Source organism: Drosophila mojavensis, unplaced genomic scaffold (assembly GCF_018153725.1).
Source record: "Drosophila mojavensis isolate 15081-1352.22 unplaced genomic scaffold, ASM1815372v1 contig_231, whole genome shotgun sequence".
Taxonomy (NCBI): Eukaryota; Metazoa; Arthropoda; class Insecta; order Diptera; family Drosophilidae; genus Drosophila; species Drosophila mojavensis.
In genome coordinates this window covers 3,799,982-3,825,876 of record NW_025318772.1, presented here as the reverse complement: position 1 = coordinate 3,825,876, position 25,895 = coordinate 3,799,982, and the positions used below count along the sequence as shown (strand labels likewise).

General features: G+C 44.3%; 3 protein-coding genes across 8 annotated transcripts in view; 1 reads left to right on the top strand and 2 right to left on the bottom strand.

Moving 5' to 3' along the window:
• Positions 1 to 825: 825 nt before the first annotated feature.
• On the bottom strand, positions 826 to 4,747 carry LOC6574844 (carcinine transporter). 2 transcript variants are annotated; one of them, XM_032733531.2, is made up of 10 exons: positions 4,321 to 4,747; positions 3,345 to 3,686; positions 3,158 to 3,276; positions 2,817 to 2,979; positions 2,551 to 2,727; positions 2,319 to 2,468; positions 1,957 to 2,181; positions 1,731 to 1,858; positions 1,211 to 1,632; positions 826 to 1,061 (listed from the first exon to the last, which is right to left on the bottom strand). In XM_032733531.2, the coding sequence occupies exons 2-10, from the start codon at positions 3,656 to 3,658 to the stop codon at positions 963 to 965; spliced, it is 1,797 nt and encodes a 598-aa protein (XP_032589422.1). In that variant the 5' UTR covers positions 3,659 to 3,686; positions 4,321 to 4,747; the 3' UTR covers positions 826 to 962. The 2 variants fall into 2 exon arrangements, with proteins under 2 accessions (XP_032589422.1, XP_002000872.1); XM_002000836.4 differs by having other exon boundaries at positions 3,345 to 3,691; positions 4,321 to 4,745.
• A 2,580-nt stretch (positions 4,748 to 7,327) lies between these two features.
• The window catches only part of LOC6574842 (sterile alpha motif domain-containing protein 5), a 177,562-nt gene continuing 158,994 nt past the window's right edge, over positions 7,328 to 25,895 (bottom strand). For 2 of the 5 annotated variants that reach the window (XM_044008060.1, XM_032733818.2), the window contains 13 exons: positions 25,742 to 25,848; positions 23,899 to 23,985; positions 22,997 to 23,053; positions 19,623 to 19,680; positions 18,959 to 19,143; positions 16,880 to 17,043; positions 14,220 to 14,301; positions 13,544 to 13,750; positions 11,618 to 11,810; positions 10,426 to 10,568; positions 10,075 to 10,340; positions 9,880 to 10,001; positions 7,328 to 9,726 (listed from right to left, as the gene is read on the bottom strand). In XM_044008060.1, coding sequence (XP_043863995.1) covers positions 9,290 to 9,726; positions 9,880 to 10,001; positions 10,075 to 10,340; positions 10,426 to 10,568; positions 11,618 to 11,810; positions 13,544 to 13,750; positions 14,220 to 14,301; positions 16,880 to 17,043; positions 18,959 to 19,143; positions 19,623 to 19,680; positions 22,997 to 23,053; positions 23,899 to 23,985; positions 25,742 to 25,848 — 2,108 coding nt within the window. In that variant the 3' untranslated portion in view covers positions 7,328 to 9,289. Of the gene's footprint in view, positions 9,748 to 9,879; positions 10,002 to 10,074; positions 10,341 to 10,425; positions 10,569 to 11,617; positions 11,811 to 13,543; positions 13,751 to 14,219; positions 14,302 to 16,879; positions 17,044 to 18,958; positions 19,159 to 19,622; positions 19,681 to 22,996; positions 23,054 to 23,898; positions 23,986 to 25,741; positions 25,849 to 25,895 lie in introns of all 5 variants that reach the window. The other 3 variants (XM_044008057.1, XM_044008059.1, XM_044008058.1) reach the window with 3 other exon arrangements.
• LOC6574843 (acylphosphatase-1) lies at positions 12,471 to 12,967 on the top strand. The gene has a single exon (XM_002000835.4). It carries the CDS (start codon positions 12,545 to 12,547, stop codon positions 12,905 to 12,907), a length of 363 nt encoding a protein of 120 aa, XP_002000871.1. The 5' UTR covers positions 12,471 to 12,544; the 3' UTR covers positions 12,908 to 12,967.

Genomic DNA, 25,895 nt, shown 5'->3' with positions numbered 1-25,895 from the left:
GCCTCCTTGCCTGTTGGCAAACAAGTTTTGTTGCCGCTGAAACTTGTCCGATTTTTGTGGGGTATTCCAGCTTTGCAATAGCATTTGCAACATGCAGTAGCTAGGGATTACAGAGTCTCAATGAGTTGATATGAAATGATCTATAGTATAACAAAATATAAGTAAAATATACATCATCTTCAATTACTTCGCTTGATTTCTCCCTGGTCAAAAACACAGTCTAAGTCTTTTCTCAACTCAATTTTCAACTCAAGCTCTCAAGTTGCATGCGAGGCATATGCTTCAGCTGCTCATAGAGTATCTAGACTCGCAGTTTATTAAACTTCTTGCATTACTTTTCATTGGTGTTACTTTTATTGTTGCTGGTGGTGTTAGTCTCTTCTTACAGTTTAACACTTTGCCAACTCCTGGCGCCGCTGGGAGTGGGCGTGGGTGGGCGCTCGTTGTTGCAACCGGTGATAAAAATTGATACATAACTGGCATAAATCAGGCGAGTGGAGCGCATTACGCATACGACGCGTGTGTATGCCGAGCCATTTATTAAATTAGCCACAGTAGCATCAGCATAAGCAGCAGCACACACACACACACACACACACAGACACACCCACACCACGGCCTTTACGCCAAGGGCAACGGCAATGGTATCGCAGGTAATTTGTAAATATCTGACAGATGCGCTGATAAACTCATTGCAGAGATTTCATTCATTCAGGACGGCGGCTCTCCTGTGATTTATATAGGGCTTATTACAGTTACCAACACACACACACACACACCCGCACGCACATACACAGTCACACAGTCACATGTAAATACACAGAGTTAAGTATAACAACACTTTATTCGTAATACTTGGGGCGTACTTAATGTAACATCACAACGGGCCACAGCAAATCAATTGCCTTTCTGCGTCAGCTCCTGGCTCGACTTCAGATTCCGCTTGAGCTATAGCTACTGATTCATGGCGCAAATGAAGGCTGATTCAGCTTGGTTAGCTCCGGCTCGGCATCTGGCGTCTTGCTCAGCACCGGCGGCGCTTTTGGCAGACTGAAGAATTTCTGTAAATTAAATTTATGAAAAATGAAATTAGGCTACGGCTGCTTTGCATAATTTAAATTATAAATTAGATACCGTCGATGGCTGATGCCTAATGCCTGATGGCGCATGGCGCATGGCGCATGGCTCATGGCTGATGGCTTCTACTTACATCGTGCCTGCCAAAGTTCTTTGCCTCCTCGATGGTGTCTGGCAGCTTCTTGTGCAGCGTCTCGGGCAGGAACATCGCACCGATTCCGCCCAGCAGAAACAGGGTGCCCAGAATGTAGTACGGCGCGCGTATATTCACCGTCGTCCCCAGGTACACCAGGTACGGGGCCAGCACTCCGATCGCATTCGCCAAAATGGTGCCCAGTGCGATGCCCGTCTGGCGCATGCACGTGGGGTAGATCTCCAGGCACTGCAGATTGGCCGTGAAGAAGGTGAGCGCGTTGAGGAACTTGATGAAGGTGGACAGGTAGATCATTAGCCACTCGAATCGCTCGTCCGTCGCATAGGCGATGATGGGCAGGCAGGTGAGGAACGAGGTGAGGAAGGACACCGAATTGGTAAAGCGCCGGCCGTACTTGTCGCCTGTCGGATGGAAAAGCCAATGCCAAACAGCCGAACAGCATAAGGATGATTGGCAATCAGTGGCCGCATTGGAGCACGCACAGCACACACACACTCACCCATGTACTTGCCCACCATGTACGCGGGTATTTCCACAATGCTCTGGTACAAAAAGTTCAAAAACGGATTGCCGGCCATCCGCGAGCTGAAGAGCACCAGCGTGAAGTAGGAAACGGCAACAACGCACCTGGCGGAGGACAAATTGGCAAATGGAGAGGTGGGTAGGGGCGAGCTCGACCAAAGCGGACCGCAGTTAGGAATGCAAATTGGTTTTTTGATACGCACCAGCTAAAGCCCATGATTGCGGTGTTGCGGGCCAGCCGCCAGCCGGCGAAGAGCGAGGCCATGCCATAGGTGACCTCGTGCTTGTCCTGGCTATAGATTTCGGTCAGCTCCTTCTCGGTCACATCGAATGTGCGTCCATTAATTCTGGCAATCTTCTTGAACTGGACAATGGCCTCGCGAAAGCGTCGCTTGCTAATCAACCAGCGCGGCGATTCGATGACATATCTGAAAAAGAAAGAAAAGAAAAGGAATCCAAAAAAAAAAAAAAAAATGTCAGAGCCAACGACAAAACAAATGCTAGGAATGAACTGGGATTTGGACAATAGTTGGGAGCATTCAATTGAATTGACTGCGTGACTTACTTGGAGAACAGCAAGACCATCGCCGTGGGCAGCGAAGTCAGCCACATAAAGGATTCCCAGTGGCGCAGCCACCAGAACAGAAGCGGCATCAGCGTCGTGCCCACGGACCAGCCCACGCTCTGGAAGAGGGCGATGCGACTGCGATCCTCCCTGGCCAGTGCGACATTGACAAAGTTCTAGTTAGTTTCGGCAAACTTTTTCAGCTGCCTTATTCAATATCTGTCAAACTTACTCTCGGGAGATTTCCATGCCAATGATTTGCGGCGATTGGAAGAGACTGTTTACGGTGAGGCCCACAATGCCGGACATGATGAGGAACCACGTGTAGGAGGACGTGCACAGCACAGACCCCAGGCGCCCCACCGAGCAGAAGATGACGCTAATGTAGTAGACCACGCTGCGTCCGAAGCTGCGACCAATAGGAGAAGCCGAAATTCAATTACCAATTGCCAATTGCCAATTGCGGGCAGGCACATAATTTAGTTTCGGCCAACTTACGAATCGCCCATTTGGCCAAATATAAATGAGCCGACCACCTCGGTCACGCGGCCGACGACGAACACATTTGTCACGAACAAATCCTTGGCGCAGACCCAGTCCTGGTCCGTGGGTATTGTGCTGTCATACCACGTCTGGTCGTAGGTCCAACCGTGCTGGCAAGCTGGCAAATCGAAGAGGCCGTCCAATTAAATGTATTCGAGTGCAAAGTTGTATAAATTTATAAGACAGCCAAGCTACTGCTGGCCAAGTTTTTCCATGCGCTCAAATGGCCAAGCAAAGCCAGGCAGTATATACACTCAATATTAATGGCTATGTGTGCGTGTGTGTGTTTAGCTCACCTGTCGTCTGATTCTTGCTGCGGCTGCTGCGCCAGGCCGAAAAATCAGTTAACTCTGTAAAGTTTGCATCGTACATTTCGCAGTTGCTGTGCGTCTCCTTGCCCCGATTGTCAGTCTGCCTGCGGGCGAAATGGAATAGCTTAGCTGGGGATTTGAGCCAGTGCACCGCATTTGGCAGCCAACTCACTTGGGCAGCGTCAAATCGAGCCACTGATTCATTGTGAGATTGGTCTGCTCCCTGCCCGGCACCGTGCACCAGTGATCCGGTATATTGAGCGCCAGGATGATGTTCATGTAGACCATGGCGCCGGCGAACGCCAGCCCGGCGACGAACACATAGTTGTAGAGTGTCTGGTAGCGGCCGTGGTTGCCCGCCTTCTCCATGAGCGCCTGGAACGGATCGTTCAGCTCGGACTCATCCAGTTCCATTTCACTGACGCTGTTGGCTGCCGTAGATAGCTTTCTACTGTTGGCTATCACCTCCTCCAGTTTATCTTTCATTGTCTGTTTCTATTTGAGTGCTGTCAGACTATTCTGGGTATTCAAGTAAATCATTTGCAGATTAGTTTCGCTCTTATCTTTATGAGACGCCAAATAACGTGTGTAAATAAACCCTACTTCTCAGCTTTTCATGCCCAAGCATGTGTCGATGCTCAGAAGCGTTTGCATATGTTTACGGACATTTCATCCAATCTAGTTGGGGGGCAACAACTGCGCAGCAATTGTGGATTGTGAATGTTTTATGGGAACTTTTTCAGTTGGCTGATTGTCAACACAGTTGTTTAATTGAGCTATAAACTAGCTGCCATAAATGGTACAACTATTTTTTATGGCAAACTAGTTTAAAATAATGCAGAAAAGAAATTCGTGAATATTTTATCGCAAAGAATTTCACAATTTGCTGTTGAAGTTCATTTGAGAAATGTATCTAAAATTAAACACTTTTTCACAATTTCTTTTTCATTTTAAATTAATAATGTTATAATTTTTTTTTTATATTTGTTATAGTTTTATGCTGAAATTCACTTCAGAAATTTACCTATAATTATATATATTTTATTTTCACTTTTCACAAATCTTTATTAAATTGTTGTTGAATTTCATTGGAAAGCTTTATACAAAGTTTCTTCATCTATTTATTTAATATATGATTTATTACTTACAGCTCCGAGTAATTGCGTCTTGTAGTTTGAAAGGCAATTAATGGTAAGATTTCACAATCGATGGGGTTTGTTTACACACTCTTGAACAGCAATTGACTTTATAGGCGCGTACACTAAAAGAAAATTGTTAGAACTTGTTGCGATAAGATCCGTTGCAGCTGCTGTCCTATTGCAGTTGAAAATCGAACTGAAATATGTGTTTATGGCTTAGAACTCGGCTTGGCCATTAGCTCGATAGCAACTCTCGTGGTGGGATATTCTCCGTTTATACTTTTCACATCTCGCATGCAAATGATTTGATAGGTTAAGATCGCGCCGGGGTCTAGAGCAACGCATGCACCGTCCGGAACACTCGCGGGTGTCGCTGTGAGTGATGGCCCAGGCGACCGCCGGCGTTAAAAGGGGCCCTCCGTAGGAGGCGGCTTATCAGCGGAGACAGAGCGCAAAAGCATTATAGAATAATTGCTGATAAGCGTGGGTCTTTATTTTACAACGTTATTTATATGTGCACGTAAAACTATTAGCACAAAGTAAACCAAGCGTTTGTCAAAAAATTAGCAAGACTCAATGGTTCATTGTCTCAGATGCATTCTCCAAGCAGCTGCAGGTTGCAAGTCACATGCTAACTACGACGCAGAGCGCACTACATTTTCGACTCGAAAGGTTTTGTATTAGACAAGAAACACTGATAGCTTTAATAGAATGACGAAGACTTGATTTACTGGGCACAGTGTTTTCTTTTCTTATCATCGGGAAATATATCAAGAATCCAACTCATCCTGTGATTTGCACTTGTTTCAATTGTCAGAGTATTAAATTGATATCTTTTAAAAAATTATATAAGTCACTTTCTTGTTTATATTTGTGGGTATTTTAATAGTTGATGATGGTATTATTTAGTCAAGTTATAAGTAAATTTATTTATTTATTTTTTTTTTCATATCTTTTATGGGAATTATGAGCATTGTTCAGGGCTAGGATTTGCTTTTAAAGTTATAAGCAAAGGGTTTAAATCGGATGTCAAGTTCTGCAAGCAACTGCATAGAAAATCTAGAGTTCGGGCCCGATTAGATAGCCTATAGTTGCGTGTGCCTAAAGCGATGCCGTTATCCGGATAAGCCGCCATTTAAGCCTGTTAAGTTGACATTGCTAAACAAATGTCTTAAATCCTGTTGTCAATTTGTTGGATAAAAGTATTTAGAAAATTTCCACTTCACTTTTACTTTTTTCCCTTTTACAGTATTTTTACCCTCTGAACTATAAGTAAGTAAGTATTTGCTTATTTATATTTATATATATGTATATAGTCTGGTTATCTCTGGTATTTCTTTATTGGATTATAGAATTTATTATTTATGCGCTTTGATTCTGCGATGGCTCCAGCTCGGAACACACTGCCACTGGGACTGAAACTGAGACTGAGCGCAAAATGTGGCAGAAAATGAGATAGAGTCTACATAGTTTGTGCAATGCAATAATATCAATTTTCATATTTTCATTTACTTATCCGCTGGCAGAAAGACAAAAGCAATTTAACAATCTACTAAACCACTTAAGCGCAATTTTACTTCCCGCCCGAGCAGGCGGCATCAAAAACTATGTGGACAGAAAATGATAAAAAACAAACGCAAAAAATCGTGTAAATACATATGTACATGCCAAATTCCAGCATAAAGTTCGTTAGTTCGCGTTCTCAGATCGGCTACAAGTGCTCTATGAATAATCATCAGAATGCATTATGCATGTGCAAGTATGTGTGTGTGTGTGTGTGTAGGTTAGAGATAGATCCATTCCACAAGTATAGTAAATTTAATCAGCATCAGCGCAGATTACGACTGACGCCGCTTCGCCTCATCGACAACAGGGGCCGTAACGTCAACAGCCATCCAACCGCTTAGCCGTTCAACCACCCAGCCTCTGCCATCTACCTCCCCACCTCCCTCTCTCCCCGGCGAGCGGATCAGCTGCCAGGCCGGTTACTAGAGCTTTATGAATTGTTTACACACTCATTTCGGGTAGGCGCGACACCTTAAATGATAAGATTACCCGATCATATATATGCCTATGCATACATACATATATGATAATATATACATGTGCATATATGTGTGCATGTACATTAATTTATATTTTGCTCACGTGTAGCTGAAGCAGCGTAATCATCGTTAATGCGAACTGAAGCGCTCACTCAATGTCATTGAAATCCAACACTTGTAGGTAAATGTGTGAGCGAATAAAGTCATTTAGGCGGTTTCTTTTGATCAAGGCTGCAGCTGAATCCATTCAAATAAATACATAGCACCAATTTGCCTATTAACTATAAAGCTTGAGCTCAAGCAAAACTAATCAAATGTATGTGGAATAAAAGACAATAGAATATAAACATATTAAATAATTCTTTATATGATATATGTAATTCTTGTAGGGCACAACATGAATAGTTCAATAAAGTTGCCTTCAAGCGCTGTTGATTGACTGCTTGATAGCCGTGCTTAAGTAGTCAATATAATTTAGAGTGGGCTATATTTAGATAAATAGCTATATAGACTGCTGCTGCTAATCAGTCTCAATCAGGCAGATGCCTGCTCAGCCTTGACTCTCGGAGAAGGCATTTCTCTTACCTGTTTGCTCGGCTCGACCCAGTTAAATAAATAAGACGTTTAGTTACTTTTTAGATATGTTCAATTTTATTTAAGACTTTTATTTGATTTATGCATAAACTTTCATCGCTCAGCTAGCTGCGTGCTGCTCGCTCTCTTTTCGTTTCATTCTTTTGTTTCATTTTATTTGAGTTTTTTTTTTTTTTTTTACTTTACTTGAGTTTTGCTTGAAATTTCTTCTAAAATGTAGGGAGCTCTGGAGAGTTAAAGTTCTTTTGTGTGTGCTAATGAATTCTAAGATTGTTTTTAGTTTGTTTCTTTTCATTTCTTATTTATTTTTATTTATTTACTTGTTAGCTTGCCTGAAACTGCGTTGTGATGCCTTGAGTTTTCGTTTTTTTGCTCACTTTTTTTTTTTTGTTACTTTAAACTTTAATATTGCTTACATATTCGAATTTAATTACATAATTTTACAGTGATAAATGGAAACTTTTTGCACATGCTGCATGTGGCTCTTGTGCATTCTGCATTTGTTTTGCTTTCTCTCTAATATAATTTACAGTTGAAACACTTAAATTTATGTTTTTAGATAAATAAAAAAATTCAAAATGCCTACATAAGAATATTTTTACTCTCTGGCTATAACACGTGCGCAATTAATAATCTTTTTATTTTTTCTTTTTGTTTGGACTAATTATAAAATTTTATTTAAGTTTTTGGGATTATTTAATTTTAGTTGTTAATTTTATGAATATTTATATATTTATATATATATATATATAATTTTGCTTAATTATGATTAAAAGCGGAATTGGTTTTTCGTTTCTGTGTCAAATGTACATAAAGTCGATTGGTATTCGATATTCATATGCGCTATGATATAGTTTAAATATATATGTATGTATATATATATATATTCTCTTTTTGTGCTCGCTTTGAAATATTTGTATTGATTTATTTAACTAATTGTTTAATGTGAAATCAATAAAATCTGCCATCCAATTCGTTTCATTGTCCTTTTCCTTTTGATTATCGCTAAATAGCTGGCAATTGCTAATAGTTTATATATATATATAAATATGTATATAAGTGTGTATCTTATTATTAGTACATATTTGCATTTAACTGTTAAATGGCATTCATGAACACTCCAGTGACAAGAATACCCTTACTATATACAGCTCGCTTGTCTGGAGTCTACGTTTTACCAATTTATATTGCTTAGCATACAATTTTCCCTTAGCTGAATTTTCAAATATACAACTTTGACGGATACATCATGATGTGAGTGTGTCTGTGTGTGTGTGTGTGTGATACTTAATTCAATTGAGTTTCTCTTTATAGAATTATAAATATTGGCAAATTCGTTTGCTTCGTGTAAATATTTGGGCTTTAAAATGTAATTGGTCTATTGCCGGCAGCCTTTGTGCCATAATATAGGAATCAACTTGAGTTATTTATAGATAGATATCTTCGGCCCGTTCCCTCGTGTTAATTAAAATGTGGTTTCATCGATTAAAAACTGCAATTCAAGTTGGACGTTTGACAATATCACGTTGCGAAATATACATAGAAAGCAATTGGCAAAAAATGGCAAATGAGAAAATGTTTCGTTAATCATTTCTTGTTTTTGTTTCTGTTGTTTACATCAGGCTAACTAAAAATAGTTAAACGATTTGATTACATTACAATTACTAAGTATATAGCTCTGTCTTTTCACATATATATATATGTAAATATATATATATAAGAGTATATATATAAATGCCAACATTATCGGAGGAAGGATTGACTGACTAACTGACTTTGCTTAATGTGCTCACTCTCTCGCTCTCTCTATATCTCACTATCTCTCTCTCTCTCTTGCTCTCTCGCTCTGTTGCTATCTATCTGTCTCTATACACTATACATTTGAACTGAAAGACGCGTCTTGGCCTTTTTTCACTATCGAATCACAGCAATTGAAATACATACATATATCTAACTGAAGTATCGAGAATCTAAACTAAAATCTGTATGTAATAAATGGGTTGTTATTGATCCTTGTCGTCCTGCAGTGCGGCTGATGCATTTCCACTCGTATTTTTGCGCAAATGATTGCGCAACATCACCAGATTGCGGTTCAGCGGCAGATTGCTAGAGAGGCCCATCGTGCTGCTGCCACCGGACGGGGCATGCGGCAGAGTGTTGCAGATGTTGCCAAGTGGCGCCGTGGCATTCAGGCTGGCATTGCCACTGCCACTGCTGGGACAGCCCAGCATGCCAGCCGAGGCGACCGAGGTGGTGGGCGAGGTGGCGCCCACGCTGCTGCCGCCGCCCGCCTGGCCCACGCCCAGCAGCAGCTCGTGGGCGAGTATGGTTGGCAAATGTTAAGTGCTGCTCTTCAGCGGACCCGATGATAGCGAACTGCTACTGACGCCCGAGTCGCTCGACTTCTCGCTGAGGCCGCCACGCGTGAGCGTATCGTCGCCCATAAGACTGCCGCCGCCAAGAAAGGACTTCTTGCCGACTCGCGCCGGCAGCGTCGCCTTGAACGGGTTCTCCTTGCAGCGCCGTGCGCTCTCCACGCGCTTCATTATCTCGCTGGAGCACTTGGAGACCACATCGTCGAGGCTGTTCGAGTCGTCCGTCGAGTTCACCGTCTGCGTGGGCGTCTGGGAGCTGGGCAGCGGCGAGCCCTCGTAGCAGCCGGAGTCCCGTGGAAAGTGTCGTCGGCCAAAGGGCGAGGCGCCGTGCTTCTTGTTGATGTTGTTCAGGCGCGCTTCGTCGTTCTCCGAGCTGGAGCCGGCTATGTCCATGTCGGAGCCTGTGCGTGCGAAATTTGTAGCTGTGTGTGAGTACGTGTGTGTGTGAGAGAGTGGGCGTGGTTGTGGGTGTGGGTGTGGGTGTGGGTCGCATTGTGATTCACATAATTTGCTTTAGGCATGGGGCGAGGCAAGAGCAGGACACTAATACTCACATTCAATGTCGTGCAACAGCTGCACGGCCGTCAGCAGCTTGGCGCGATGCTCCTGGTTGAGTATGCCCAGATAGTCCAGATCAGCCGGCTCGAGTTCCTTGAACAGCTCCAAATCCTCGTACCTGCAAATGGAACGATAGGTGAAACAATCCAACAAAAAATTGTTGTGAAATTTGTTTCATCTACACCACTTACCCGTTGAGCACAAAGACGGAGGTGTACTCCTTGAGCCCGATGCGTATCAGCAGATCGTCCACGGAGCTGGGCCCCGCGTTGCCGCTGCCGTTGTTGCTGTTGGCCAGTCGAGAGGCGGGCGCCAGGGTCTTGCTGCTCGAGTTCTTCATGCGCTGCTCGGGCAGCACCTCCACGTTGATGAACTTGAAGTGGCCCACGCGGCCATGGCAGCGACCCTTCCAAATGCCCGACGCATTCATGGACAGCACATCGATCAGGTCGCCCTTCTGCAAAAGCAACCAGCATGTTATATATAAGAGAGAAGAAGAGAGAGAGCGAGAGAGAGAGAGAGAGAGTGGGGCGTCTGCTTACCTTGAATTTGAGTGCCTCCTTGTCGTAGGGATTGGGCAGACTGTCGACAAGTGCCTTGGCCTTGCAAATGGGCGCCAGGGAGGCGCGATCCTCGGCTGAAATGGAGCTGTGTGGGCTGCCGGGACGCACTAGAGCTTGAGTGCCTGCCAAAATAGAATGGTTTTACGTTTAAATATTTGTCTCGACAACATTTCGATGGAAGTTTGCCCAGAAAATTTTCCAATTAATGCGCCCACAGCCAATTAGCCAAGGGCTGAAAAATTTGGCAGAGCACGAAATACAAACACACACACACACACACACACACACACACACACAGACATACACACACGCACGCACACAAACAGTTCGTTTGGTTAATTAAAAACTTTTCAAATATTTTTACACACTTTCTCTGTGTGTGTGTGAGTGAGAGGGAGATAGAGAGAGGGTCGCAGACACAAAGCTCGTTTCGCCCAAAAAATATTCAAATAAGCACTTGAAGTTTTTGGCCAAAGCTTTGGCTAATCCTTGCTTTGTGTCCTGGCCACATGAAAATAAAGTATTTTTTCTTGCACTTTTCAAAGTTGCTCCTGCAAGCCCCGTCGGCCGCCGCCTCCTGCTGCTGCTGCTGCTGCTCTGCTCCTGGTACAGCTGCTCTGGCATTTTGTTTTGTTTTGGTTTTGTTTTTTTCTTCTTCTTCTTCTTTATTTAGAGTAGAAATTTGCGCATATAGCGAAAACTTTTGTTCATTAAAAACTGAGCAACAGCAGCAGAGGCAGCAGCAGCCCTTTATTTAACCACGCCCTAGACATTGCATCGGGCTGCATGGCCTGGCCAATGCACTTGCCACATTGCCAGTTGCCACTCGCCACTCGCCACTTGCCACTTGCCACTTGACTGTGCGCAAGTGCATTAAAAATTCATTAAGTTTGCAGAATTTCAAGTTATTGTGCAGCGGTTGCAAAACAACCGCAGCAACAACTACAACTGTTAATAGACCAATATGCAACACGAGCCCAGCTGGGCGTGGCGCTGGGCGGCAGTCTGGGAATTTTTATAAACAAGCCGGGGCGAGGCAAACGCTCCGAAAGGCCACAGCAAAAGGAAAACCAAATGCAAAGGCAAAATCAAAAATCTAAATTGTAAGCACACACACACGCACACACACACAAGTAGATTTCTAAACACATAGATAGAGTTTTGTACTCACTCGAACCGGATGCACTGGGCAAACTTTCAACGGAGCTGGCGGAACATGCAAACGCCTGATCGCTCATGCTGCCACGGTCGGTATTATCTTGGGAATTGCTGAAATCCCTTGATGTATCCTTTGTGGCAACAAAGTTTCGTCCATTCTCATTAAATGCGCCAATTTCCTTTGGCGAGCTACGCATTTCGCCCGACTGTGCAGCCAGAGTGAAAGTTGTTTCGTCGCCGCCATCGTCGTCGTCGTCGTCGTCATCGAGTTGTGCAATAAATTGCATGTTAAGCCGGGCGGGGGCGGCAGGCGGAGGGCGCATGGAATAGAGCAAAAGTTTTGTTAGTTAAATCATTAAAAAGTTTAATGCTACCACACAAATTTCCACACACACACACACACACATACACATAGATACAGCTGCAGACACTGCCTTTGGGCTGTCCTTTTTTTTTGGGGGGGGGTCTTGAATTTGGCTGCAGTGCTTCCGCTTGGGCTTTAGCTTCGGTATTGGCTTTAGCTTCGGCATTGGCTTCAGCTTTGGCATTGGTCTTCTTCTTCCTTGACAGTGAATATTGAGCCGCTGCCTGCCACAAAACTTTGCTCATATCTCGCCCAGTGAAGAGGCCTAGGCACCGATTGCAGCTGCTGCTCGCGATTTGCAAACTAACATTTGTTTCCCCTTTTTTTTTCAAAGTAACGTGAAGAGGTTTGTAGACCTAACTGCGACCATTAAATACCCTGTATTATTATTTTTCTTTGCTTAGCCAGCCTTGCAATTTCTAGCAAGTTCTAGTTATTTCCACAGAAAGATGTATTTAAAAATTGTCTAAATATTTGTAGTTTGTTTTGTTTCTTTTTAATACTTGTTTTTTTTTTTTTTTTTTTTTTTTATGATTGTCATTGAGGGTGCCATAAGGGATTCCCTCTGGTATTCAAATGGCCACCGTCCATTCGTGTGAGTTTGAAGTGTTTGGCAAAGTGCAAGGCGTCTATTTCCGTCGACATGCCGAGATGAAGGCCAAGACGCTGGGGCTGCGCGGCTGGTGCATGAATACGGCGGACGGCACGGTCAAGGGCTACATCGAGGGACCGCGCACCGAGCTCAACCTGATGAAGGAGTGGCTCCGCACCACCGGCAGTCCCGCCAGCAACATTGTGAAGGCCGAGTTCTCTGAGGATCAGGAGAAGCGAGAGTACGGCTTCAAGAACTTTCACATCCGGCCCGATGAGCCCAAGGCAAAGAATCGCCGACCGCCCAACAAACAGAACAGATTCGGGAAGTACGAAAGCAATCCATAGAGACCCAAATGTAAATCCAATGTAAATCAAATATAAACAAAAACTTGATCTCTACAAATATTTGCAAAAATATTTACAAATATTTTAAAAAATTATGAAGAGAATGAGAATTTCAGATTCTCTCATTTTTATTACGATATGCGAGTCCAAGCTCTGCCAACTGCAGCGCAATGTAATCATGGCCAAAACTGAAAATGAGCTTTCACTTTTTTTTCTCTTTTTCCTATTTTTCTTTTTTTAGAGCCAACCAGAGCAGGAGTTCCTCTCGGCTGTTGGGCGCGTATAAAAACTCATTTAACTGGCATTTGCATTTAGAGTGCATGTTCACGCTCTTCCGCCTCCTGCCGCCTGCTGGACGCCTTTCGGCCATGTTGTTTGAGCCCTGTTCGGTCAGCGTTTTCCGCCTAGGCCGTAGACAAATTGCAAGTGGCTTAGAGAGAGTCGCTCACAAATTCCAATCAGGCGCATATGTAAATGGGCAAGCTAATTACATTTTGCAGCTCACGAGTCAATATGCTTGAAGCTGTTGTTGTTGTTGCTGTTCATGTAATCCAAATGCAATTGCAATCACACACACACACACACACACACACTCATGCAGACATACACACATGCAATACTGATTAATTAACTTACGTGATGCACCATGGCCTTCTGGCAAATCGTATTCGCCTTGTGCGGCAGTCCGTTCTTTTTGGCCTTCGCTGCAAAACTGGGCGGCAGTCCGTGCCTTGTGGCGCCGATGTCCTCGTAGTCGGAGGAGGGGCTCGGGGACAGCGACGGCGACTCGCCGATGCCTCCACTCAGCGTCCGGTATCTGGCGGTGCAATTGTTGGTGCCAATCTGTTGCAATGGAGCCACAAAGGCAGCGGAAAGAAGAAGAGGAAGAAGAAGTAGATGTGGAAGAAGTGGAAAGTTAAACGCGTTTCGTATTAACCAAAAAGCTGCAGTCGAGTCAAGTCGACTTTGCAAATGAAATGGCCAACAGGCACAGTCCCAGCATCGACATGGACATGGACATCGTTTAGCTGGCTTAAGTGGCTGCCTGCTGGCGGAAAAGAAAACTTTTCTCTCTTTTGGCCAAAAAGCTTTTTCCGTTTTTATGCTCGCACACAGACTACGTGCATTTTGTTATTCTTCCTGGCCGTTCAGGTCGTTGCGAACTTTGTTTGTCACTAAGTGCACTTAATCAATTTAGACGACGCATTGAGACGCAAACACACGCACACACACACACACAGAGAGAGATGTGCGTCTGTGTGTCTGCGAGCTAAATGAGCTGCTGCGTCTAATGGCTTTTTGGCTTACTCACCGAAACTGTGCTCAGTCTGGAGGTAACGCTTTGTAAATCCGAAATGGAGCCAGCATAGTCGCCGCTCTCACGATCATGCGATCTGTAAAGGTAAGAAAACAGGTGAAATTTTAAGTAAAAAAGGCAGTTAAGGCTAATAATAGTTAGGCACGCTTTATGGCTAAAAACTTGGCCATAATCTGAGCAAGTTGTTAGTGCAGCATAGCTATGCTCAATAGAGCTTTAGCTGTGTTGCTAGTCAATTAGAGCTAATGCAAACTTGGCTTTAACTTGGGTAAGAGTTGCCCAAAAAACATATAAAACATATTAGCTAGCAAGAGAAAGATTTGGTCTCGTTAGCTGCTGAGTTAGATTTATAATATATTTATAGTAGATATATTTTCATTCAGATTTAGGACTTTGCAGAAGAGAATACTTTCCATATATAAAACATTACATATTAATGGAGACTTTTCTTTAGTTTTCATCTGCCAAGCTCTGCAAGTTTCTTTTACCTAACTGAAGATACAATTTATATGCACCTCCATGTATCCAACGCTCTCTGTCTCTATCTCTCTCTCTATCTCACTCTCTCTCTCTCTCTCTCCAGTTGAGCTATGCAAACTCCCTGCTTGACTTGCAGCAGCTGTCAGCTTGTTCTTATCTAAGCAAACTATTTAAATTATATACCAAATATTTGCTCATCTTCACCTTGAATGGCCAGCAAGGATACAAGACAGAGAGAGAGAGAGAGGGGGTGAGAGAGAGGCAAAGAAAAACACTGTAGGGGTATGCTCGAGTCCTGTAATCTAGCTTACACTTGAGGAGCTGTTCGGTAACCGTTTTGATTTCAAACCAGAATTTGTTGCTGCTAAGCAAATATGTATACACAAGGGCAACACAAACAGCAACACAAACAACAACAACAGCAACAACAACAGCAATAATAACACTTGGCACAAAGGTCTTGGGTCCACGGGCAAGCAGAAGCTCATATAAATAAATATTTTATACCTTTTTCTTCAACTTCTGTTTCGCTTGTGTTTTTTCTCTTCTTTTTTTTTGTAGCTTTGCCTTATTTGTTGTTGTTGTGCCTGGGCATTTGACTTTAACACTGTTGAGATTTTCACTTTTGGCTGCTTTTCGTTCGTTTTTTCCATTTCCATTTTCATTTTCATTTATTTTATTCCTGTTGTTTTCTGTTTTCGGTTTTCTTTTATTTGGCAACGAAAGTTTTTTGTTTTGGCCCTGAGGGCGCACAGGGCGTATAAGTTATTTCAGCACGTCTTTTGTATAGTTGCCCGATGCGTACGTGTGGAAAACGGTTCAGCGCTGCCAATTCGCAGCCGGGCAACTGTCGACCGACTGCCGACTGTCGAGTGTCGATACGCTGACTCTGGCCTGCCCCGGACTGGTCCCGGCTGATTGACGAGCCGTGCGGCGCGCTGCCTCCTGCCTCCTGCAGCCGCGTTGAAGTAGCAATAATGCCATTTCATTCAAGTGTCGTCGCTGTCTCTGCACTGCTGGCCAATATTGCAGACGTCGGTGTGCCTGTCTTCTTATTAGTTTTGGCCCAGCTCTGACTGACAAGCCAGCCAAGCCCAACCCACACAGCAACCAGCACACAAACAACCCACCAAGCAGCCCTCGCACCAACCTTTCTTTGACCTGGCAGAGTCCATGTTTTATTCTTTGTGGCATGCGTAACAATATGAAATTGATGACTTTCGCTTCAATGCGTTACGATATGTTGCAAGCAGTCAGTCAGTCAGCCAGGCCGGACAGCGACAGAGCGAGAGAGAGAGAGCGAGAGAGACAGACACACAGACAGACAGGACATTCAAAGAGTCAGTTTGTCATTCATTCACTAGTTCGTCCTTTGGCTCATTCATTCATGTGGCTGCAAAATGTTGATAACGGCACTAATGAAGTGAGGCTACCTTTTCACTTCTTATTTTTGTGTGTGTGTGTGTGTGTGTGTGTGTGTGTTGGCCGGGTCAATCCTTTTGCGCACCTTTTCGCATTGACAAATAAATTCAAGCATTCTGTGTGGGGCGAGGCGACGGTGGATGGGGGTGTGGCTTTGGGCTTGGCTGGAATGGTGCGTCAATTGAGCTGCTTGATTGCTTTGCTTTGCTTTGCTGCGATTCCATTCGTTTCGATTCGATTTTGGCTTGGATCGGTCTGGGGCTCGGTTCAGTTCAGTTCAGTTCGGTTCGGTTCGGTTCGGTTAGGTTAGGTTTGGTCAGCTATTAGTGTTGGGTTGTTTGCCAGGCTAAATGCTTGGCCTTTTCATGCCACAGTGCACACATTTGTGGCACATTTTGTACTTGAGTGGGTTTGACCCGCCTCCCCCCTGAGAGGTGGTGCTTTGAAGTGGTCAAAGGGTTGCCGGCGGACCACCCAGCAATTGCCAGATATATATTAACAGATAAATGTCCCGCCATTCATCTTCACATACTTATATACTAAACAGATAAATATATATATAAATATATATATATATATATTTGTATTTTCTATATATATATTTATTTTCTTCGTTGTTGCGGCCTTCTGCATTATTAATGCTTTGCCCTTGGCTCCACAAATAATAATGGCAATTGGCCAATGAGCGAGTGCTGCCCTCACCTACCCTACCCCCTTCCCTTCCCCACAATCTACCCACTTTGGACACTCACCTGGCATGCGTTAACGGTATTATTGTCGGCGGATTTGGCGGCTGCTGTGGCACGATAAGCCCTCGACGCGGCGGTCCGCGCTGCGGCAGCGAAATATCTCCGGCGGATCTTAATGAAATTACGCCCGTGCTCTCGCGGTTGTTTGAGAAGCGCACACGGCCACCCTAAAAACGAAAAGAAAGAAAGAGAGTTGTAAGAGAGCGAGTGAGAGAGAGAGAGAGAGATAGAGTTATGGTTAAGGTAAGCAAAACATTTGGATTAGCGTTCCAGTAGAATTTGTTGCAGCAACAGCCGCCGCAGCAGCAACAACAGCAGCAACAGCAGCAACAACAACAGCAACAACAACAACAACGACAACAACAAATTATGAAAAATTAACAAAGTTATAAAAGTTTATGCGCCGCGTGTTGCGTGCTCCTAAAGTAGAGTTTACTTTGGGCCCTTGTGGCTGTTGCTCCAGTGGCTGTTGCTGTTGTTGTTGTTGCTATTGTTGCTTTAGCTGTGATTTGCTGTAGTTGTTGCTGTTTGCTTTTTATTCAGCTTGGAATTTTAAATTTAGTTTATTCGAACGCAGCGGAAATTGCAAAGTTGTTGCTTTACATTTGGGGCAAAAACCAACACACACACACACACACCCACACACACACAGAGGGGGGGAGAGAGGCACGCTCTTCTCAATTACAGCAACTTTCAGTTCGGACATGTAAATTGCAAAGTTTTGTAGCATGTAGATTTGCTGTTGCTGCATACTTCATGAAGGCAGCAGCTCATCAAACAGCAAAGTTGCAAGCTGGCATTGGCGCGGGGCATAGATAATGAATTTGTTGCATACTTTTTGGCATAGTCGGCCTTGGTGTGGTGGGTGGGGCAGAGGGTCAAAGCGTATGCTCGAATGCTAATGCCCTGTATTGACCATTTTTTTTGCGCAGTTATTCTCCTTTTATTTTTTTGGAGTATCCATTAGCATTGGCCAAAGTTGCGGTTCGCTGCCCAAATACAACAACAACAACAACAACAGCAACGGATAGGGACAATTGTGCGCTTCACATTTCACATTTCTGCAGAGGCTCGTCTAAAGTGCTGCGCAAACCGCAAAAAAACTTTTTTACTAAACAAATTTTGTGGCTCGCTGATGTTGTTGTTGCTGTTGTTGTTGCTTTTGTTGTTGTTGTTATTGTAGCCGCTTTACGTATTGCCACATCAAAGCGAAAACTGAAATTGAAAGGGCACAAAGGGCGGCGGCTCAAGCATATCGAGAACCTCCTCGCCGCTGAGTGATTTTCAATTGACTAAGAAAACAAAATTTGTGCCCCAAAAGCGAACCCACTCCCCCTCGCCCATCGCCCCCTCTCTTAGGCGCAGCCATAAAAGCGCAACTACCACTGTGCATAACACAAGGCAAATAGAAGAAGAAGAAGAAGAAGAAGGAGAAGGAGAAGAAAAAAAAGTAGTGGGTAAAAAGTAAATTTTATGCAAAGCCCGAGGAAAAGTCTCAAGACGTCGTCGCCGGGTTGAACAAGTCAACAAGAATTATGCACTTTTTGACTGTCAATAAAAAATAAAGTAAGTTGAAGCTCAACTTGCACTGGCGCTGCCTTCGAGTGGCAGCAAAAATGCCAAAGGACATACAAATCGAAGTTGGAAATCAATGCGCAGGCAAAATATATTCAGCGTATAATTTAATAAAGCAAATAAAAAGAAGAAAGGATAAAAGAGAAAGAGAGTGAGAGAGTGAGAGAGGGGGAGAGGGAGGGAGGCAGCGAGGGCACACGGAAGTGCTTGGCATCCGCTGAGAAATCAAAGCAGCCAACGAGGCGTGCGCTGCGGATCTCAGCCAGGATTAACGGCAAAGACGAATGTGCTGCATAAATCGAAAGCTGAAAAACCGATTGCACTGCTCCGGCGACATTGTTGAAGCCGGAGAATTGCTCGGAGTTATCCCAGCCAATGCGCTTAGCTGAGCCGCACTGTGCGCTCTGCTTTAAGTGGGCGCGCAAGTGTTTGGTAAACCGCGCTCATAAATCACAGCTCAAGCAGCTGCACACACACACACACACACACACTGATAGATAGTCTTACCTGTATGGTAGCAGCTGGTCCACAATTAAGTCCGGCCATAAGAAAATCATCGGGATCGCTCTCGTAGGGCGGCTCGTCGTACCAATGACCTTGGTGGTGCAGCGCACTGACCGCATAATGCGCACCACCCTGGCCAACGGCGCCGGGGCCGTTGCGCAGCGCCTCGTCGTACATGTACGTATCATCTGCAAAGGGATAGACTGCGAGGTGTTAGAGTGCCATCAAGATAGAGAAAGGGAGAGGGAGAGGGAGAGAGAGAGGGCAAGGCAGAGGCAGAGGCACAGTCTGGGACATATAAATGGCCTTTGGAGGCGGTGCTCGAAACTTTTGCCAGGCCGAAATGATGTGCAACGGCTACATGATATCATATTATACGCAACGTTGCACACACACGCACACACGCACACACGCACACATACTCGCACACACTTGAATGCCATTTTCCACATGTGCTGCACACAGAAAGTTGCACAGTTGCAAGTTGCGCAGTTGCGAGTTGTTGTTGGTGCCGGAAACGGACATAAGATTTTATGCTCGCTTATGCATGTGACGCTCGCCAGACGGTGCCACGCCCACTCATCTAACAAGATTGTCGAGTGCAAGTCGTCTGCCCTCTCGCCCTAAATTGAGATATTTATTTCGCAGCAGCCGGATGAAAACTTACCCGCTCGTCCCTCGCCCCGACTCATCTGCAGCAGGCCCTGCCGTATGTCCCGCAAGATCTGCAAAACAAATTCATAGATAATTAATACGAACTAAGTATATATAAAATGTAAATTCAAATATCTGAGACTCTACTCGTCATAAGCGACTTGCGACTTATTTGACTGAATGCTCCAGAGCCTTCGCTTAAGCCCAGTTTAGGCACAAATGAGTGCACTCTATGAGCCAAGTAATTTATATATATATGTGGATGCTCAGAGTGAAGCTCTGTCTGTCTGCTGTATGCCGGCACGTGACTGTGACTCGGCGACTGTAAAAGAGATGCGAGACGTACTAGGAGCAGGGGCAGACGAAGAGGTTTCAGCTTATTCGTCAGCCTGGCTGACTTCAGTCACTTCTTTTCCTCTGCAGAGCAGCAGAGGCGTTAAAATTACAAAATTCCATTTGAAAACTAAAACAATTTTCGAGAGAGATAGAGAGAGAGAGAGAGAGAGAGAGAGAGACAGAGACAGAGCACAACTGAGATGCTGCTTGAATGTCCTGCAACATAATAGCGCAATATGTGCTGCATACTAATTTAAAAACAAGATATGTCTGAGTCTGTGTGTGTGTGTGTGTGTGTTTGTGTTAGTGCGAAAAGGATGCCAGGGCCAGGCCAGAGCAGAGCAGCTAGAAATGGATACAGCGCAACATCAGAAACTAGTGTAAAAATTAGCTAAAAGCTTTTTCGGGGCAGCTACATTAAAAATGCATTTAAATGGCAGCAACAGCAGCAGCAGCAGGAGCAAGAGAAACAGCAGCAGGAGCAGGAGAAGCCGTAACAGCAACAATTGCCTTGCAGAGCTCGGCTGCCACAGCAATTTGCAAATTTATGTGGCCGAACTTGTGCATGTTGCTTTGGGCTAATCACATTGGTCTAGAGCCGTGCTTAATTGACTGCCCGATTGTTGGCACAAATTATTGGCCAGCAAACATTTGCTTTTGGCCGAGTTGCCGTCAGGGGTCGAGTCGTTCGGCTATCTCTGCTGTGTTATTATAAATATTTCATAAGCAGGGGACAATTTCTTTTATTTTCTCATTCACATTGCTCGCTCTCGCTCTCTCCCTCTTTCTTTTTGTTGTGCGAGCTCTTGGCGCTTGAGAAGGCCGAAATGGAAAATAAGCAGCTCTAGCTGAGGCAGAGATGAAGGACCAGGCCCGGACACAGACACAGACTCAGACTCAGGCTCAGGCTCAGGCTCAGGCACTGGCAACAAAAACAGCAATTACAATTAGACAAACAGCAAGTTGTTTGCACAAGTTAAGCAGCAACTACAGCCACTCTGCTATGTGTGTGTGTGCGAGTGTCTCTGTGTGTGTGTGTGTGCGAGTGTGTGTGCTTTTCATTTATGCACAAAAATTATTGCCTTTGCCTAGGCGGACACGTCGTCGACATGCAAACAGACAAATTGTCGTGCAGCAACGCATGCCACATGCTATCTCCCCCTCTGTCTCTCCCTCTCTCTCTCTCACACACAGCCTGCTAGAATTATGCATTTTCAGTTCAAATGGCTAGAGCTACAGCATTTCAAAGGACTTTTTCAGCTTAGCCGAACGAAATGGAATATGTGCTGCTGCTCGTCGCTGCCGATAGCTGAGCTCTCTATAATTAACTGGGTTTCCTGCTGCTCTATTTCAGAGAGGCAGAGTTTCGATTGGCAAATCACATAATGGCACTGCAGACAGCAGATGTTCTCATCAGGCACAAATCTGAGCGACTAAGCCAGTGTGAAATGATTCGAACTGTTTCAGGTGATACAGGTGATTCGAAATGCTTTGACAATTTCCGTTGATAAAAGTTTGCCTAATTTGTAGCACTGCTTATATACGTCATAATGGCAGAGTTTTTATGGAAATTACATTTCTTATGAGTTTCTATTGCTCTCTCTCTCTCTCTCTCTCTCTCACTCTGTCATGATTAGCTGTCAATATAGCTAGACTTTTCTTATCCCTTTTTTACTCTTTATATTCCTATATACCATTTGTCTCCCTTTCTATACTATCTATTCCATCTATATCGCTAATCTATTCCATCTATATTCCTAATTCTCCTATTCTATTCAATATCTAACTAATTGCTTTATATATATTCTTCTATATTTTATACCTTCATTATTTGCCTATTCTATTCAATATCTAATTTCCTTATATTCCGTTTCATTCTTTCGCATTTCATTTCAGTCCATTTATGCTATTTAATTTGCTTTCAGTCTATTCTATTCTGTGATATAATTACAGCTCATTTTTCGCCCAATTATTTCTGTTCTAAAGTCAAAGCAGCTTTTCATATATTTTATTTATATTGTTTGGCCCGGCACCTTTCGGCATGTCATGCCACGCCCATTTATTACACGCATTACACACTTCCACATACACACAGACACACACACACACACACGTGCAGACAATTAGTATGCTACCTTTGGAGCTGTGTAAAATTTGAGAAAATGTGGAAAAATAATTTTTATGACAGGCAAAAAGTTTATCATTTGCCACGTTACAGTTCATTGTTTTTGTTGTTGTTGTTGTTGTTGCTGTTGTTGTTGTCTTCTGTGTGCTTGTACTTAAGTGTGAATACACATGTGTGTGTGTGTGTGTGTGCAACTAAATGAACATTTGCGTCTGCTCTGCATGTTTTCCAACATTTGTTTTGCTAAACGCCAAGTGCCCCGCCCCCTCTCCACGCCCCTTCTTCTCCTGCTGCACAGCAAAATAATTGCTTTTTTTTTTTTTGTTTTAGACGGAAGGAATGTTTTGCTAGCTTTTGCAAAATTGGGACTACAAATTTAAGAGATTGTCCAGCATTTAAATATGCATGATACGTTGGGTGGGCGTGGCAACTAAACTGTTTTGTGGGACGGTAAATAGCAGAGTAAATGGCATGGATATGGATTTTAATTTTCCCAGCAGCTGCTGATGTTTTATTTAGGCAAACAAAATGTTGTTAGGCCTAAGCACAAACAGCAACAACAACAACAACAACAACAATCTGGATTGCCTTATGTTTTTGTTTATTTATTTATAATGCCTAAACTCTCTCTCTATATATTTATATATGATTTTATGTGCGTGTGTGTGTGTGTGTGTGTAGCCTCTCGCTTATGCTTGATTTATTTTCGGTTTACAATTGCAATTTTATTGTTTGCAATTGCAACAAATTGGAATTCGGCTAGCAAATTGATTGACAATATTTCAGCCTGATTCATGCAATTTTAATCAAACGACATGGAAGCCCTGCGTATGTATTATAAGCACTGCAAACATATTTTCATTTACATCAATTTGCGAATAACGAATAATTTCGAAATTTGCAATTTCCATTGGCAGTTCGCTTACCTCTTCGTGCTCACGTTGAAACTTCTCCTTCTTGCGCATGGCCTCTTGGACTTTTAGCTGGTGTTCGGCAACGAAAAAGAAGAAAGCGAAGAGAACAGTTGAGAACATTATTGAAATAACAGTATATTTATTTATTCTGAAGTGCACCACAGTTTATTCAAAAGACAACTTCATAGCAACAACAACAACAACAGTAACGAGAACATTGCAAAACTTTCAAGTTTACTTTTGGGCTCTGGCCTAAAGTTTGCTCCGGCGGGTGCGAAAAACATGCGTGCAGTGCCACACGGCACACGGCTGGGCGTGGCGCTGGTGGGCGTTGCCGCATGCATTATGCAGTGCTTGCCGCTGCAACTGTCATGTTGCTGTTGCCACGCTGCAGCTGCAACTGTTGCTGTTGCTGTTGCTGTTGCTGTTGCTGCTGTCTGTTTGTTGTCGTCGTTGATTGCATTTTGCTGCTTGTTTTTGGTTGCTGCTCGCGCTGTCATTAATAATGAATGTTGACGGCAATGAACTTTTAAATGTTGCATGCATCTACTTGCCGAGCGGCGCCGTGCTGCAGCAGGTAAACGGGAACGTAAACGTGCTCGCCAGCAACGGTTGCAGCTTTCGTGTTGAAATTACATTGCAAATGCAATGCCAGCAAGTGGGCAACTGCCACTGGGTGGCTGTGGGTGTGGCATAAGTAGGTGCTGCAACTTTCTTATTGTTGTTGTTGCTGCTGCTGCTGCTGCTGCTGCTGTTGTTGCAAACAGTTTTTGAAGTAATTTTGTTTGCTGTGGCAGCTGCTGCCAAATGCGTTGCACTGCATAAATATTTATGCAATGGCAGCTGCTGCGGCAGCTCCATACATATTTATCAAGTATACGCGCCGTTGCCGGCTCCACACACTCCAAACTTACCCGGTGGATTGTCTCCTCGAAGCTCTGCTGCGGCGCGCCCGCTCCGCCGTTTATCATCTGGAAGTGCCTCAGGCGATCGTTGGCCGCCTGCAAAGAAACGCAAAGGTTATCGATATCAATTACAAAATTCAATTTTTCAGCACCTTTTCCCTTTTTTTTTGTGTAATTTCAATTTATAATTTTCAATTTACAATTTTGTTTGAAAGTTTTCCACTCTCGGCTTATTGACTCTGACTTCAAGGCAGTTGGCCTTAAAATATGCACAAGGCTCGCTAGGAGGCAGCGAGCGGGGCCCACAGCTCGGGATGACCCGGGCAAAGAGACTCATAAATCAGTGTGCGGACGCCACGTGCTTTATCGCCATAACGACGCCATTTTGTATTTCACACCTTTCAGCCGGGCTTTAATTTTTAATTAATAACGGGTCGGGGCAACGAGGGTCGCGACCCAAGTGTTGAGAGTCCTCTCGCTTTGTATCTGTGTGCCTGTGTGTGTGTGTGTATGTGTGTGTGTGTGTGTGACCCCTACACGGCCAATTCAAGGCAGCAGCAGCAGCTCGTCCATTCGCTCACCCACTTCTGCCCCCTTCTGCTCTTGGCCATCTAATGCGTTTGTTTTCTTATCATAAATACCAAATCAGCTGGGCGGGGCCTTGCCGGCTAAAACACATGGGCCATGGCCAGGTGAGTGCTGTTTAATTATATTTTGAAAGGCAGCTTTTTGTGTGGAAGGATGCTGCTACTTAGGCGCATATCCTTAGTCATTTCCTGCGCTTATCTGCTGCAGCACTCCGCTGCCCGCCCTTGGCTGCCATTTGGGCTCGTTCACTTCTTCACTTCTTCACTTCACTCATTCGCTTTATTATTTATTTTCAGCTGGCAGCTTCTTTTATTTATTCCGTTTTCTCCTTTTCTTTTCTTTCCCTCTTTTTTTTATATTTATATATTTTTTTTCTCTGCTGCGCTCGTTGCTTTTGAAAAATTTATGCATGTCCTTGCTTATTTATGAGCGACGACGAGGACGTCCTGCTACGGCTGCGTTATCTTTGGCCACAGTTTCATTGCCAGCCCGAGCCGGCGTCGGGCTCCCCTTTCTGTACGAATAGTGGCAGCCGCGTGTCTAAGGTGGCTGGGCTCTAATCAAAGGCGCTCGGCGCCTGAATATGTCCTTTGTGGAGAGGACGCGCGCAGATAAGCCGACTACATGCCAGCACAGCACAGCACAGCAGAGCAGAGCACATTATGCCATAGTCAAGAAAGAAGTGCCAATGTAGACATACCCGGCAGGCATAACAGCAGCAGCAGCAGGAGTAGCAGCAGGAGTAGCAGCAGGAGCCATGGGAGCAGCTGTAGCTGCTGGAGCCGTCAAACAGGAGCAGCAGCAGCCGCATCGGCGGGCACATTTTTAACCTTTTCGGCTGGCGCGGGATTTCTCGGCGCGCATAAAAATTTACATGTCCCCAGGGCCAAGATTAAGTACAGCAGCATCAGCCAAGACGCAGTCATAAAACGACAAGCGATGTCGATGTGGGTGGGGCCCGAGTGGGCGGGGGCGCGCAAAGGAATTGTTACAAAGCGAATTATTATGAAATGTACGAAGGACTACAACGAGCCAGCAAGAAACTCGGGGCAAATAAATTGAAAGAATTACCGCAGTTGATTTAAATGAAAGGCAAAAGGACAAACAATTTGCTTGCGGTCATAAAACCGAGCTACGAAAATGACTTCGACTTGAGCAAGTTTTACATAGCAGAGCACGGCTTATACATATAAATGAATATACATAGAAATGTGTGTGTGTGTGTGTGCGTGTGTGTGTGTGTGTGTGTGTATTGTCAACTTACCCTGGCTTGTGCGCCATTTTGTTGATTGTTGCGATCCCTTCGATTGACAGTTTTCAAGCCTTTCAGCAGCCGCGCCAGAGTCGTGCGCTTCTTTGTCTCGCGTCCCTCTGTGCAGGAGCAGAAATTGAATGGGGAGTTGCAAATTGTTAATCCT

Bases quoted from the DNA above. Each gene is read 5' to 3' on its own strand.
- LOC6574844 (XM_032733531.2), bottom strand. From the start codon at position 3,658: ATGAAAGATAAACTGGAGGAGGTGATAGCCAACAGTAGAAAGCTATCT. The intron at 2,469-2,550 runs GTAAGTTTGACA...CGCACTGGCCAG, and splicing joins GGCATGGAAATCTCCCGAGA to GGAGGATCGCAGTCGCATCG. The intron at 1,633-1,730 runs GTGAGTGTGTGT...TCCATCCGACAG, and splicing joins CATGGTGGGCAAGTACATGG to GCGACAAGTACGGCCGGCGC.
- LOC6574843 (XM_002000835.4), top strand. From the start codon at position 12,545: ATGGCCACCGTCCATTCGTGTGAGTTTGAAGTGTTTGGCAAAGTGCAA.